Source organism: Paramacrobiotus metropolitanus, unplaced genomic scaffold (genome assembly GCF_019649055.1).
Source record: "Paramacrobiotus metropolitanus isolate TYO unplaced genomic scaffold, Prichtersi_v1.0 Parri_scaffold0000001, whole genome shotgun sequence".
Taxonomy (NCBI): Eukaryota; Metazoa; Tardigrada; class Eutardigrada; order Parachela; family Macrobiotidae; genus Paramacrobiotus; species Paramacrobiotus metropolitanus.
In genome coordinates, this window is record NW_026570221.1 from 637,697 (window position 1) to 652,747 (window position 15,051).

General features: G+C 41.1%; 1 protein-coding gene across 1 annotated transcript; it reads right to left on the reverse strand.

Moving 5' to 3' along the window:
* Positions 1–4,166: 4,166 nt before the first annotated feature.
* LOC129581288 (uncharacterized) lies at positions 4,167–5,701 on the reverse strand. Its single transcript, XM_055472277.1, has 2 exons — positions 5,321–5,701; positions 4,167–4,589 (listed from the first exon to the last, which is right to left on the reverse strand). Exons 1-2 carry the CDS (start codon positions 5,660–5,662, stop codon positions 4,518–4,520), a joined length of 414 nt encoding a protein of 137 aa, XP_055328252.1. The 5' UTR covers positions 5,663–5,701; the 3' UTR covers positions 4,167–4,517.
* Positions 5,702–15,051: the final 9,350 nt, after the last annotated feature.

The following is a 15,051-nucleotide window of genomic DNA, read 5'->3' on the forward strand; positions in this document are numbered from 1 at the left end:
TTCACAGGAAAAGAAAGGACTTTGAATAAAATTATTTTCTTCGGCAATGGTCCATGGGCATGGTCAGAATGAAATTTAAAGGCAAATGCCACACTGCGCTGTAGCTCATAGGAAATGCACCGCATCAAGATTTATGACGTTACTGAGCACCTGTACGAGGTCAGTATACTCGTTAAAAATTTTTATTTGGGGTGCATGCATATGGTAATCGTTGTTCGTCGTTTCAGGAGGTAGTACAACTGATATTTTTCCTTTCAATTCACACTAACTTTTATCGGAAGAATCAGATCGGTACCAGCTTCCTGGTTTGGCTTTCTCAGTAATTTTTCAAGCATTACAAACACGAGCAATACGATTTATCTCGGCACAACCAACCCGTTTCAGCGGCGCTTAATTTGTGAATATTTATATCTATAATGACTGACACGTGATTTTGAAAGATGTCAGCACAAACTTAAAATAATAGGTAGCGATCCATTTCTACAGAACAAAATACCTGACACTGTATTATCTCCAGAAACGGTGACCAGTGTGAACGAAAGTGTATAAAAATTTTCAGTTATTGAACCACATTGTGGAAAAATTCATTCCTTTTTTGCCATCAACACCTCATTAACATTTCTCGAAAGATTAAAGAAATACAATGGCCAAAACCGCCATCAAGTTGAAAACTTGTGGCAGTGATTTTCGTACGATTCATAAAGGCTACAAACTTTTTACAGGCAGAAGGCCATAGTAACATTTTACGCTGATTCTGATTCTGAATCTGCATTTTGTTTTTTGAAATTCTAAAAAACATCTGGGTCGAGTAAAGTAGTAGAAATGTGGTTTGAATCGGGCATGAATACATAGATGCCAGGCAAGCAGCGCGTTAGCGACAAACTGTTTGCCCCCTACAACCGCACTCACTTCGACTGCTACTACGACTTATAAGTACATGTACAAGGCTCACTCATATTCATAATTCGAGTTCTGCAAAGACCATAATTTCTTATCAAATCGATAACGAGCATGGAGAGCATAAAAAACTGACAAGAGAATTTGCAATCCGTTTTGAGAAATTCCAAGCGGTTGAGGCAGTAGGTCGTGCCTGAAGTTTCACCTCTTAATTACAACTTGATACCTTTGCCGAAAACAAGCTGAAAAGTACTGGATTTTTATCGAGCAGATTTTAACCTCATTCAATTCCAGAGATATTATCTCTTATATACCTTGGTAAAGCTTACTTATAACTTAATATTGTTCTGATTACGCCAATCGACCATGGCAGATGAAAATAGTTTTACGTTTACTCCAATGTTTTTTGGCCTACTACAGAACACAAAATTTGCCTGAAATTTACAACCGGTGACGGGGCCTTGGGTAGTTTAAGCTCTATAGCTGCGGTGATTGTATCACATAAATATATTAATTAAATAGTATGATATGTCTGGATTGTGACGGTAAGTTCGAAGTTACGACAGACCGGCGTGTTTTATTAGGCACCCTTTGGTACGCTTGGGTACGCTCGTATATCCTGATGCTGTCTACGTAATAGAGGAAAGCATGCCCGTTTGCGGCTTGGATCCGCTAACAATGAAGTTTTTTATTGGTCAAATACACTGAAGTACATTCTTAAAAAAATAAGTAACTGCACTCATAAAAGCAAAATTTCATTTAACGCTGCCGCTCCTTCCATTGTTCCAAGAACGGAGGCGGCGTTGCCTCGCTGAATCTCCAGCGACAGTCGTTGGCGGAGGAATTCATGGGAGCGAGGTTCACCCGTATGGAGTTGGAGTCGCTTGCCGATTTCTTTCACCAATAGGCTAGCTGACTTTCCCCATGGGCCAATTAGTAACTAACAATTAGTAGCTAACAATAGGAGCCAATTAGTAGCGTTAAGGTTGAGTGTATTCCCAGCTGATAACCCCGTATTGTGCATATCCTGTATATATAACTGAGTGTATTGTGCACAGACCCTTCTCATGTTAACTGGGACAAATTCTTTATTTGATTGTACAGTATATAGCATGTACTGACCGTGAGTGGCGTTCATTGATGGGCATATTGAAAAATAAATTAAAACAGATTTCTATATTGCAGGTTTTCAGTTCGTCATTGTGAATAGTGGAGTGTAGTGGTATGACTGGTATCTGTAACATAATCATACAAACATCATCGTCGGCTTAGCCTCAGGTGATACTGTGGAACACGTAATTTCTTTATGATCCGAAGTTTGAATATTTGGTTAGGTGGAGGTAAGGTTTTACCTACTCGACAATGCCCAAGATTTAAAAGAAATGGTGCCCATGATCTAGTGAACTACAGCTCAATGCAGAAAATACAGATCGGAGCGAATCAAGAAAAGGAAAAGGAAAGAATACTAAACCAGAAGAACTATGGTAATCCAATAGACTTACTGTACCGCCTACTTCAGTTTACATGTCTTCAAGTGGGCAATTCCGACTTTAACAGCTCTTTGTCAGGGCGGGCTTATGATTCAGCCCTTCTCTCATTGGTTGGTTTTGGGTTTTTCCTGTCTGGGCATTTCATGCGTTTTGATGGCTCTGTAAGGCAGCTGCGCTGCCTACAGAGACCAGTTGGTTTTTGGCTGGCGCGCAAGGCGCGGTGTGTGTTAGATTTCGGCATTAAAGCCTTCATCCGGGTTTGCTTTTGTTCCGCTGTCGATGGAGGATGCGCGCTTAGCCAGCGCCATCTGATATCTTCTACTTTTACCTCACAGCTCGCAGTCACACAAACCAGTTTTTGTAAGAATGGGATCGCAAAGACAAAAACAACTAATCTGACGAAGAGATAGTATTGAGAAATTGTCGTTGACAAGGACTGAGTTTGTCCCCGAAGATTCCTGCACATTCGAAAAAAGCGGTGAAAAAAATGCAAATGGCTTTTCTTATACGTACATTGGTAAACGTTAGCAAACGTTTCTAAAAATACCATCCAGAGCGCTCCATTAAGCGATATCTGACAGCCGCAGAAACTGCACGGAATACGTCAGCGAATTGATTGCCTTTTTATTTTTAGACTCAGAATGAAAAAGCACGACTGCAAATATAATTTTTAGCGAGCTAATACGACATAGTGCAATTTAAATTCACTTCCCGTGGCAAAGCTTTAATAGATTTAAATCTGAAAGAAGATGCTCTAAACTTTAAAAAAATTACAGTCTTGAAAATTGCCGTACTCATGTCGATCTTATGTAGTCCCTACAAACAGTAAATCGATATTACATAAATATAGTGATTTCCCGTCTGCCACTCCCTATTTCCGTCCTTATTTCCCGATCGGTGGTGTCCTTATACCGCAACCTTTCTGAGCGCAGGCGTTGTCCCGCTCGCCAAATTTTATTGTTTTTTATAGAATCATATAATTATGTAAAATATTACAAAAAACGAACCGAACTTGTCGTGTTTGTCTCATCGAATTTTTTAAGTTTTGGATAATAGCGGTGGTATTTACAGCCAAATCAGGCCATTTTCGGGAAAGCGTAACTGGTAGACTATAAATGTTCGTAAATTCTTAAATTTTGTAATTTTCATAATCGTAGTTCTCGGATCTTCATTTCATAGCCAATTTTCTTAAAGTCTTAAAAACCATGACAAACGAAAGACCATAGAAATAACGTTCACTCTCTCTTTTCAGTTTTTCTAAAAAGCAGCTCTCCTTTGACCCCTGCCGCTCGGATCAAGGGATTTCCAGCTACCGCTGTTCATGTGTATTTGGCCATGCAGCCAGCCGGCTGCAGCGAAGCGATTTGAGCTTACCTCAACTTATTGGAAGTATTATTTACTGTTATTGCAACACATCATCATAAGGATAAAAGAATTCTCTACAAGGTCATACAAAACTTGCCAACTTTAAAAGCGCCAAATTAAAAATACAGCGGCTATGGTACCCATAAGTCCTGCCAGGCCTAGTCGGGACAGCCAGAAATATTCCTCTACTTTCGCTGCTTCTACTGGAATCTACCATTTTTTTTTCAAATGCGGTAATTCTTTGTGACAGCACTCGGTCTGTAGCACCTTCGATAATTTTGTTTCGATGCTCAACTCTAGGGTAGTTGGGGAAACTGGAAATAGGTCTTCAATTTGGTGCAGAAATCGGGCTGCTGAACAACAAATAACCATTTTCATACAACTATGATTCAAAACTGGAAGGGGGTGATAACTACCAGACAGTAGCGCAATTCCTATCCTTTCATCCGCTACTTTTGTTTTTAACATCAACATCTTGCCTAATGCCATCGGTGCTCCAGGCAACCGCGCTCCTCGGTATGGACTTTTTCATATACAGTACTCTTTCAGACATTACATTATTTCACGCAGTTGTTCCAACTTGGCCCGGCACCCCTGTACATACAGTCTGGTACTAAAAAGTAATACTATTCATACAATAATATTATATATTTCATGCACGCAGCTTCCGTTATTACATGGTTATTCTGCAAGCAAGCAGGTCAACAGAAGAAAGCAGCTACGATGAGTGTATGTCCCGCGGAGGTTGTCCAGGGTTTCGCAGGTTCATTGCGTTTCCTTCGTTTCGACGCTGATATTGCCACGGAAATCGTCGCAAACCTGGTTCAGCTCTTTTATCTTAAAAGAAAAAAATTCACATACTGCGACTGCATGGACAAGTGCGAAATACAGTACGTTATTACATGAATTCGACAATTGTACATGCGTTTCCGCTGTACGTTGTGTCACTTGTGTGTAAAAGTATTTCGATTGAGCTGCCCTGCGCTATACAAAAGCCAAGCGGAAATCGTATAGTAAACCTAATGTACCGTAACTTATAAGGTAACAGAGGTGTTTTGTGAGTCAAATGTACATTACGCTGTGCAACTCACAAACGTCATGAAAACAAAACGAATAATATGCATGAAGTTATCGCACATAGCCACATTTCATGCTTCACCAACAGCTAATATTATGTTGCTTGCAGTAACTCGCAAATAATATTATAATATTTGCAAGTGCAAATGGTGCTGGTTATGCACTCGTACACCGACAGTGCACCGATAGTCGCGCGGTAACATCATGCACTCTCCTAAACCAGCTCCGGAACATTTACTTACTTGGCACTCGTTGAATTACGAATACCAAATGCGCATCATATTCATCAGCCATCCCGGCAAATAAAAATTATAGAATATCTGCACTCACAGTGCAGTAAGACCAGAAGAAGGCTGCTACAGTTGCACGACTCTTAAGTAATCGACTCACTCTCAATAACTTCGAAATACGCACAGAAGATGTATAATAAAAAAAAAAATCAAGTACCGAAGTAAACGTGTAGATTATACAGAATATTTGGCAATTATTACCTCTTCTGACACAACCGTCAACTCGACGAAAATTTGCTCCAGGAGATCACACAGTTGGATCAGCCCCTCTTTATCCGTTTCCGGTCCCTCCGGGATCTCGATGACCTTTCCCGGGGAGCGCTTTCCAGGTCCGGTGGCCCATCCGCTGCTGGGACTCCAGCGCAAACGATGTCCGTTGCGATAGCCGCTGCCGGCTGTCGAAGTGGGCCGTTCCCGGGTTTGCCAGATGCCGACGGGGGGCGTGAACTGGAATTCTTCCATCGGCAGAGGACTGCACCAAACCACACCGATGAATGCCAGTGCCGCGCAAAGGGCAAATGACACTTTCAACGCACAGGGCATGATGTGGCGCAAACTTGTCTAAACTCGCTATTCCATCACACTGTCAATGAAGATTCTATCAGCGGTCGTTTATATCGATAACAAACCATTATATAAAATGGCACCCCACATATAATTATGACTAATCGGCCTGCAAAATGCAAAAGGTGTTCGCGTAATTCGGCTGCAATTCTGACGAAGCGGATGTTTGTCGTTTACAAGTTGATTAATATTTTTCCAGATTGATGGCGAAAGCGCTTGATACGGTGGATGGAGATTACCGGGGCACTCCTTACTGCAATTGCACGTGCTCGGGGAACGGGAGTACTAAGTGCGCAGTGAACGTAATACAGTACGGGGTAGAACATATTGTTAAGGTTTCCACTGAAAACCTTCCAGTTATCCGTGTTCTGCACGCGTTTGTTTATTAATCATATGTGTGCGTCGAGTGCGATAAACTGCTGTGATAATTGGCATCATTGCGCAGAATGCACTATGCACTTATCTGTGGATGTACTCTCCAGTTTTCATTAATTTTGTCACTGATGTGTGTGAAATCATTATGTTACCGTTCCTCAACGACTGGTTTTTAATTGTAATTACTGTGCTGTGTGATGCTCCAAAGATGAGTGTGACGCGCGATAATATTTTCATCAGTTTATCGCACCGCGGTAGAAGATTCACCGGGCGATCAGCGCAGTCAACGATTTCTTCCTTCATATATAGAGTACATAGCGCTTGTTGTCCTAATACTCCATATTTGCCAAATATCGTGTCATGCGGATAAAATAATTTTTGATTCTGTTGTCAAAATTACACTAAAAGAAAATACGCTACTGTATATAAGTACGCAAATTCTCGGTCAACTTCAGCCAACGTCCTTATTGCTAAATAAAGTTGTTATGATTGTTTATGTAATTCAGACTTTCGCAGACTACGGAACAGTCTTAAATGATGGCATTCCCAACTATTCCTTCGCAGCATTGATTAAGCTTGGTATGTCATATATGTGCGAGATGGGAACATGAAATTCTACTTTGGAATATCTACATGAGATTTGGCACAATGAAACCTATACATGAACTTCATTAGGTATCTTATGCTTGCTTAAGTGACATACTTTTTTACCGCAGTTACGCTTATACACTTTGCGAATCGATAAAAACTACACACACACATCTGACCGTGTTGGTGTACATTTGTTGAAGGGCCCGATTACCGATTATTCCCACTTCCTTTCCCATAATATTAATAATCCACTAATACTGCAGTTTTGACGATACTAGAATACTTTACCGCACGATAGGCGGAATAGAAAACTACTATACAATATTTGAAAGAATGCGGTTTTGCAGGATACCGTTCTGCTCATTATGGAAGAGGCAGCGGAGATTGTTAGAAAAAATTGCAGTACAAAATGTTCGGCGATTTCTTGCTGCCCGTTAGTCGTTAAAGTACTTAGTCGTCCGCTAGAGTAGAGTGGCTGCTGATTCACTAAATTCAGCCGAGCGCTCGATTTATTGATTCACAAAGTGCAAGAGCACGAAATGCACATGTCGAGGCCGAAGCATTCATATACAGTCGTTGTTGCTTACATCGTTGTTGCTGCTTAAATTTTATCTTTGATATCAATGGCATAGAAAGAAATGGAATAAAATAAAGTATATTCTAAGCTTTATTTTAAGCCTGAGCATAAACCTGAAGTCCAACCACAACTGGGTCCTCGTGCTTGTTAGTGTAGCATCAGAAACTATTATTCGCTGTATATGCCCAACTTTAATTAGCAGATTTCAATCCCAGTTTCATTAATTTTGTGAAACTTTTTAGTTACTACGCGGGCCACCGCGACATTGAATACCGAGTCGAATGTTTTGCCTAAGAAACCTAAGAAATCTTTTGAGAGTACACGATTTTACACACAATCCACCTGCAGAATTGTTTGCAGCGGTTGCTGCAATGTCAGCTATCTGATAGTTTATAATGCAGTAAAAGTAATCGGTAATAAGCATTTCCGAAGCTGTTTTACCTCAGAGAAGCGCAATGGATTTCCATCAGGACTTTTACCGGTTTTAGATGGTTATGACACGACGTTGGGCTATTACTGAATGAGAGCGATAAGTGCGACAGCTTGTTGAAAAGAGCCACGAATGAGTCACCGTATGGTATGACGGTTTGTTTTATATTTGAAATCTTGTTATTTTCAGGCGCACCACGGTTATTTTTTGTTTTAGTTTCCTTGTTATTTTCAAGCATTTTGTTAGTTTTTGTTAGTTTTCTTGTAATTTCAGGCGTTCAAGCCGTTTAGTAAGCGTGAGGACGAAAAAAAGATATCATTCACGAAGGCTGTTTAAAAAAGTGTTGAAATTTGTTTGGTCAGTGCAATGATGTCAGGCAACTTCGGCAGTTTCGTAAATAGCTTCTGTAGAGCAGCTGCGCTTCCCGTTTTTCTGCCGGCCTAGTAATCTGCAAACGCCAGTTTGTTACGAAATTCACATCATAATAATTTCTACCACTTTGTATTTTGTCACAAAGAATTCTTATGTTCTCTTGATCTTTTTGTCTACTAAATTAGCTTAGTATAAATTCACTTATTACAATGTAAACATCAAATAAGCTATTTCGAAACAACCCATACTAACAAAAATTATTATTAGGCACCAGAAGTAAACGAAAAATAAATTATTAGTTAATTTTACTTACCACACCACGTGTCACACCAGACACAAAAATAACCGCAGGTCAAACTCCCGGGTTTCGATGTCGGCACTCTGTACAGTATTCAAGGCTCTGACCCTACTGATCCTTATAAGTACAGTACCGTAAGTCTGATTTTGCTAGCACCACTCCTCAAACACTTACTCGCGCCACATTTACAAATGTTTCGCACCGGTTCCTCACATTTTTATAATTTTATTGCTGTTCAACGAAAAAATGTTTTTTTTTGTAAATGTTTGCCAAATTTATCTTCGTATTTTATGAAGCGTTCAGAGTAAGCTGAACTGAGTGACTAATTTAAGGCGCTCCCAGAGTTGATGTTCGCTCAAAAGACAGAACAAAAAATAAAAGACCGAACAAGAAAAGACAGATTCAAAGACAAGTTGTTCGAAACAAAATACCGAACCGAACAAGTTTTCGTGTCTCTCTGAAACTTGTTCATTTAAAGCGGTTCGCTCATAGTAGAAGGAACATTATCTTCTTCGAATTTCAACCTCCAATAGAAACTTCGATGTAGCTGTGATGAAAGTGCGCAATGTACACATAAGCTTGGATCCGGCGTAACGCTACCTTCAGATTGTTATTAGCTTTGTAGTTCCTTGATCGAATAAATTATTTTTAATCTTTTCGATAAGCTGCGAATACCACAAAAAGCTGCCAGTATGCCTTCGAAAAGCGATATTGTTAAGAAGAAGCTGCCTGCTTTGCTAGCATTTTTAGCGCTTGCAAAAGTGTTGCTTGCAAAGTTAACGACAGATGCAGATGCGGTATTATCCTGTGACAACTGCGTTTGTTTACGACCACGTTTCGCAGGCCTGGGGGTAGGGGCTTTGGATGCCATCGTTAATTTACAAATATAATAAACGTCGAAGAGCAATAGTTATATTCAGCAGTTAATTATTCTAAAAACAAGGCTCCAAGCTTTACAGCGAACAGGAAAGAATACTTCAGTTTGTGGTTTTTATTGTAAAATATCTATGTACTTGTAACATAAAAGTATCTATGTTACACGTATCCGTGTACATAATTACATATGCAGTAATCATAGTTCATCGCATCCGTATGCGTCATAGTGGTCAAATGAAAGCTATTGGCTGGATGCCTCCGAACATGTTTTTTAGTAGCGGGGGGACCGCCCAACCCGAACATGAAAAAAGTGTCTTTTTTCGATGTCTTTTTCGGTCTTTTTGCAACTGTCCTGCGCTTTCTCACACTCAACTCCTCCGAACAGTTTTCTGTTCGCGAACACAGTCTTTCATAGTTCAAGCTGTCTTTTCTGAAATTCTGTTCAAAACAGCTCCGAACATCAACTCTGAGAGCGCCTTAACAGAGCTACCACCACTGGCCAGTGAAGAAAATCGCTGCTCAAGTAGGTAGGCAAACTACCAGCTATCACTAATGTGCTGTGAGCGATCACAATAGCTACAACCAAGTGACCGATCCACCATTACTACCATTACCGCTTCTGTCCAGTGTGCAAAATTAACAGGTTAGTGGGTAACCGAGCTAACAGTATTGTCCAGTGAGAAAAACCAATAAATAGTGAGTGACACAGCTACCGGCAGTGACCAGCACATGCGCTTCAGTTCTGCCAAGGCACTTAATGGATTTATTCATTTACCAAAATCATAAGTTGTCAAGTATTGACCGGCACTGGTCCTTTATCGAATGACAACTATATCAGCAACACAACACAACAACAATAGAACACTGATATTCACTGGCAGTGTTGCAAGGCAGGAATCTGGTCAGGAATCTCGTGAAATAGTTCCTACTCGTATGAAGTATGTACTCGTAAGTCACATTAGCGTAAACCGTTTGTGATTAAGAAAACCAAAGGCGTAGCCGCAGCTGTTTCTTGTAAATTACTAATACTGTATCTCGTGTAATGCGGTCTTTGGTCGACAGTAAACTGAAAATGCGCGGCACTGAGGAGATGTATTCTAACTAGAAGTATAGCGCGGCTATAATACCAGTTATTGAAACTACCGGTTACCTGCACGAACTGAAATTCGGAAAAAGCAAAAGATGCCTTTTAGAGCTATTGCCGGCTGTTATTCGTAAATTGCTCTCTAAACTGTAAAAAGCTGAACACGGTGTACTGATGCAGTTCTGCTTATTCTAGTGGAACAGCACTCAGCCCGCAGCAGTGTCTCAGTTGGTTGCATATGCTGACTGCACAGAAGAGGTGTAACTGAGTAAACTGCTGCGTTGTTTCCGCTAGGTATTCATTGGTTTACTTCCGGCGTAGTTGCAATATCGCAAGAATAAACTGTAGAACGACTTTCTTGCTCTTACATGACAGCATTTCCAGTGTAAAGCTTTATCTAGATGCCATTATTATACATAGTCAGCATCGCTTGCGGAATTCCTGGAGAATTATTACCGTAAATAAGTGGCTGTTTTGCGATCCGTCCTTGGTAGTTTACCGCGCGAAAGACGATTACAGTAATTGGCCCCTTTAATTACACTTCTTTATAAAGCACCTTTCTCCACAGCATCCATGCCATATGGAGCCGGAATGGCTCGTAGACTATAGCATAGGGGCAAATCCCGTTATAGCATTCCCCTCTTTATAAGAGTTACATACACTTTCTCTGTAACCGAATCTAATTTGAACGATGGCGAACTTCTGAATAACATTCAATTCCGGGTGCAATCTGTATGTCTGCTAGCGGCAAATTTGGATGCAGTTCGATGCAAGCAGATTCGCTGTCGAATATAAACGACCAACGTTACCGAAGCACCTCAACAGAAAATTTTTATTTATGTACTCAGACGACTAGGTGTCAATTATTGAGGTAATAAATTTTGCGCCCTCGCCCCTGGCCTTATAAAATACAGCGGTGCGCCTGAGGGCAGTTCCTCTGCATAAAATACACCCCGTTATAAGGTACAGGTTTATTGGAACCGTCCCTGTATTTTATTGAGAGGTGTCACTGTATATCGGCTGTTTTTGCTGGTAATCTTCCCAGTATCATGCTCCAGTTCGTTTCTAGCGCGTTGAGTTATCGTTCTCGCCACAGACCCGTACAGCAATTTAGACTCGCAGGTTTGCTTATCTCTCATAACTCTCTATAGAAGATGGTGAAAGAGACTGATGTGAGAAACCTGTGCCCCGTTCCTTTGTATATGACAACTTAGAGCCATCTTTTACTGATTTGTGAATCCCGACATGAACACCACCTTAAGTAATATCACGTCAAATCAGTCCGTTACGAGCAGTGTAACGTGGGCTGCAGTCTGGGATTTCGAAACCGTCATACGAATGTCATTCTTCGTACTGCAAATGGTCCTCAATATCTCCCTGCTCCTTTTCTTCGTCCTACACAAAACACTTCGCACCGGATTCAGCGTGTATCTCATTGTCCTTCTCTCATCCAACATATTCTACGCTGTGGGAATCTATCCTCTGGAGATACTGCGAACAGTGTACGGACGTTGGTGGATGTCCAGAGCCGCGTGCAGTTTCTACGTTTACCACTGCTGGGTGTTCCTTGCGGTGCAGCTGCACGTGCATAGTCTGATCAGCATAAATCGTCTGTGGGCGTTGACCTTTCCGTTTTCGTATCGGAATTTCCACACCACAAAAGTGGCGTGTCTACTGTCTCTGGGAATGTTGATGTATGTGCATATCGTCTGTGGTCCCCTATTCGTCATTGATGAGCTGTATTACTGGCAGGCACAAGAAAAGTTTGACTGCTATTTAGACCCGGCAAAGCAATGGCTGCATTCAACTGTAGTCACTCTGGTAGGGTTCGGTTTGCCCGCTAGTGCTGCTATTTTATCCTATCCCTATATTCTGTTCGCATATCTCCGTCGGCGGCGAAGGAAAAATTTAATCAGAGCCTCACGGGAACCGGTTGGTGGACCTAACAACCAGAACAACCTTAGCCGGGTACAGAGTTTGTCAGTGTTAGCAAATCAAGAATTATCAAGAAAATGCGCATCGGTTTTCACTAAAAAAATTGTTTTTAAGCAGAGAGTGGAAGTAGCAGCCGTATCAAGTGGGAAAAACGACGACAGCGTTCGCCCTTTTCTGCTGCTGACCCTACTGACCTGCAGTATTATGGTGTGCTGGATTCCCAGTGAATTATATTATACACTGCGCTGCTTCATGGACGTCACGGGCTGGTCGCGTTTCCGTGAAATCACGGGAATTTTGTTTCCGATTCAAGCTGTTCTGGATCCCATCATTTTGCGCTGTCCTTAAGCAGCTTTCGCTTAGCAATCGGACAAGTTCAGACGAAACCAGCCGATGTCAACAGGAATATTCGAGGGATGGCAAAGACACACTGATTTTTGTCGGTTTGTACTAACAGGACCGACTCTATACAGGCCTGAGAGCTGGGCTGTCACGTGATTATAAATGAGACGCTTACAGGAATGAGCTCACGGGCCGACCGTTGCAACGGCTGCCAGTGAGTGCCATAGCCTTGCATGTTAATTCAAACCACCTAACTACATTCATTCTGCTTCTTTTGCCCGAAAATTTATTATCAAAAAGCATAAAATTTTTTTCTCTTTCTTCTAAGCTATTGCGGAACCGTTTCTGATTGCAACCAACAGAAATATTTTTTTGGAACCGTAAATGGATTAACATACTGATAGATAACTGTGTCTCTTCAACCCGTCACGTGACTTTTTCGGCTCTCAGGCCTGTAATGAGTCGGTCCTGGTACATACAATATTTTAAAGGTAAACTTTCTGACACCAGCTTCATGTCGCCGCATAAATTTTAACCTTTCGTCAATGAGATTATTCATGACAGAGATTTCAAGGCAGATACCGGGAGTGCTTGGGAATCAAATCCTGCAGCGGAATTCTAGAAACGATGTGGAGGAAAAGTGTACTGAATCGGAACCAACACCAGGTGCAACGTCAGGACTGGGAAGACGAGGAAGGGGCACTCCCCGTGACCGTGGATGAATGAATAAACACTAATTTAATGATATTGAATATTTCGGGGCAGTAACAGCGCTTCAGGTGTTATTATCAGCGCACAAAATGCGAGCACACTTATCATTTCATAAACGATCACCTAATTTATTCTAATAAAGTATCAGCAGTACACAGTTACTGAGCAAAGTGGATAGATTTGTACGCAGTTTTAATGTTTAGGCTGTTTCGCTGTCTTATTCAGTTTGGTTGAATTTCCGATATTATTTAGCCATGTTTTTTCAACCTAATCCGAGGGATAATAATTACTCAGATCCCATGTTATTGAGTAGTAAACAACGTATCGTGACGCCGTTTTAACGACTTTCGTCCAAGTGCGCCGTTAACCGTGGAAGAGCAGAGAATAGTTGACCTGGCGCTGTTTGTGCGATGTGGATCACCACACTGCTTGAAATATGCGTTGGAAAATTGCGCTGGAATGCGATTTGCATGGTGCACTACAATTGAATTTCTTCCGTCTTACTTGCGGTTAACTGACAGTAACTAATGCGTTAATTATTGAGTGTGCTGATAATTAAAGGGTGAACCTGACGGCCATATTAGTGATTTTGATTTTGACCCTTTCTGATACGATCATTATAAATCAGCAGTGAACAGTCGTTGTATTTGGTTCCGTGGGTCGCTTGTCCAGATATCCACATTAAGAGCTTTAATTGAATAATATTGTGCTCGGACTGTTGTTAAATTCACCTTCGCACTTAAACTTTTACGGTACATACGTACTTCGATGTATTAATGCGAGTTGTAGTTAACGCAAGCATAGTGTAGTCAACTGATACCATTGTAAAAAATCGGCATTAGTTTCACTGCCTAGCGATTATACCGAGATTTGCCGAACACATGAAAGTTTCATGTGCTCGGCAAATATCGGTGTAACCAGTGCCAGGATAAATTAAAGCTATTCACTCATTAGGTCCGATGCCCCATAAAAAAATGTTCTAAAGTATTTTATGCTGTAAAAACTCTGGGTGACCACTCCGTACACACCCTTTCACACCCTTTCAATCCGTAAACAACCCCTTTGTAAACAACAACGCTACCTTTCATTCCGTACACAACCTTTCAATTTTTTTTTCACAGCAGAGTTATTTCTGGAATAAAAAAAACGCGCAATCTCGACCGCTTTTTTGGATTTTGAACAGCAACGTTTTTCACCCTAGTCTCCGCTCCGTAACACGATCTGCTCCGTAACACTTGTACTGTATACTCAATCTTCGCTTGCCACGTGAGTTATTTGCCGACGTTGTCATACACCAGGACGTCTTCGTCGGAACGGTTCCATGATGTTGCAAAAAGCTAGTAATACTGTTTCTGAAATTTTGCTTTTCTGTAGTAATATAGATTACAAATATTTAAGTATAATCAAGAACTTACTATAGGTAGAGGACTGGGAAGCGACTCTGCAACGGTCGACTACGTCATCACTGTCGCATACAGAATGCACTGGTGTGCTATTGCTTACCATAGGCCCACCGATTTTATTGTCCCTTTTTAAAGATATTCTCAGTTCCTTTGTCCTCTAAAGCTTCTGATATTTTAACAGATCATATTGAATTTAGAAACCCAAACATGAGAGGCTAGAAATAGAAGAGAAAGGAAATATGCTGAGAAAACTGACAAAAACCGTAAAAAACGCGCATCTGTCACCATGGCAGCCGCCCTCCCGTGTATGCGAGAGTGATGACGTCAGACGGTAGGTTACCAGTCCTCCTCACACTATAGTAAGTACTTGGTAT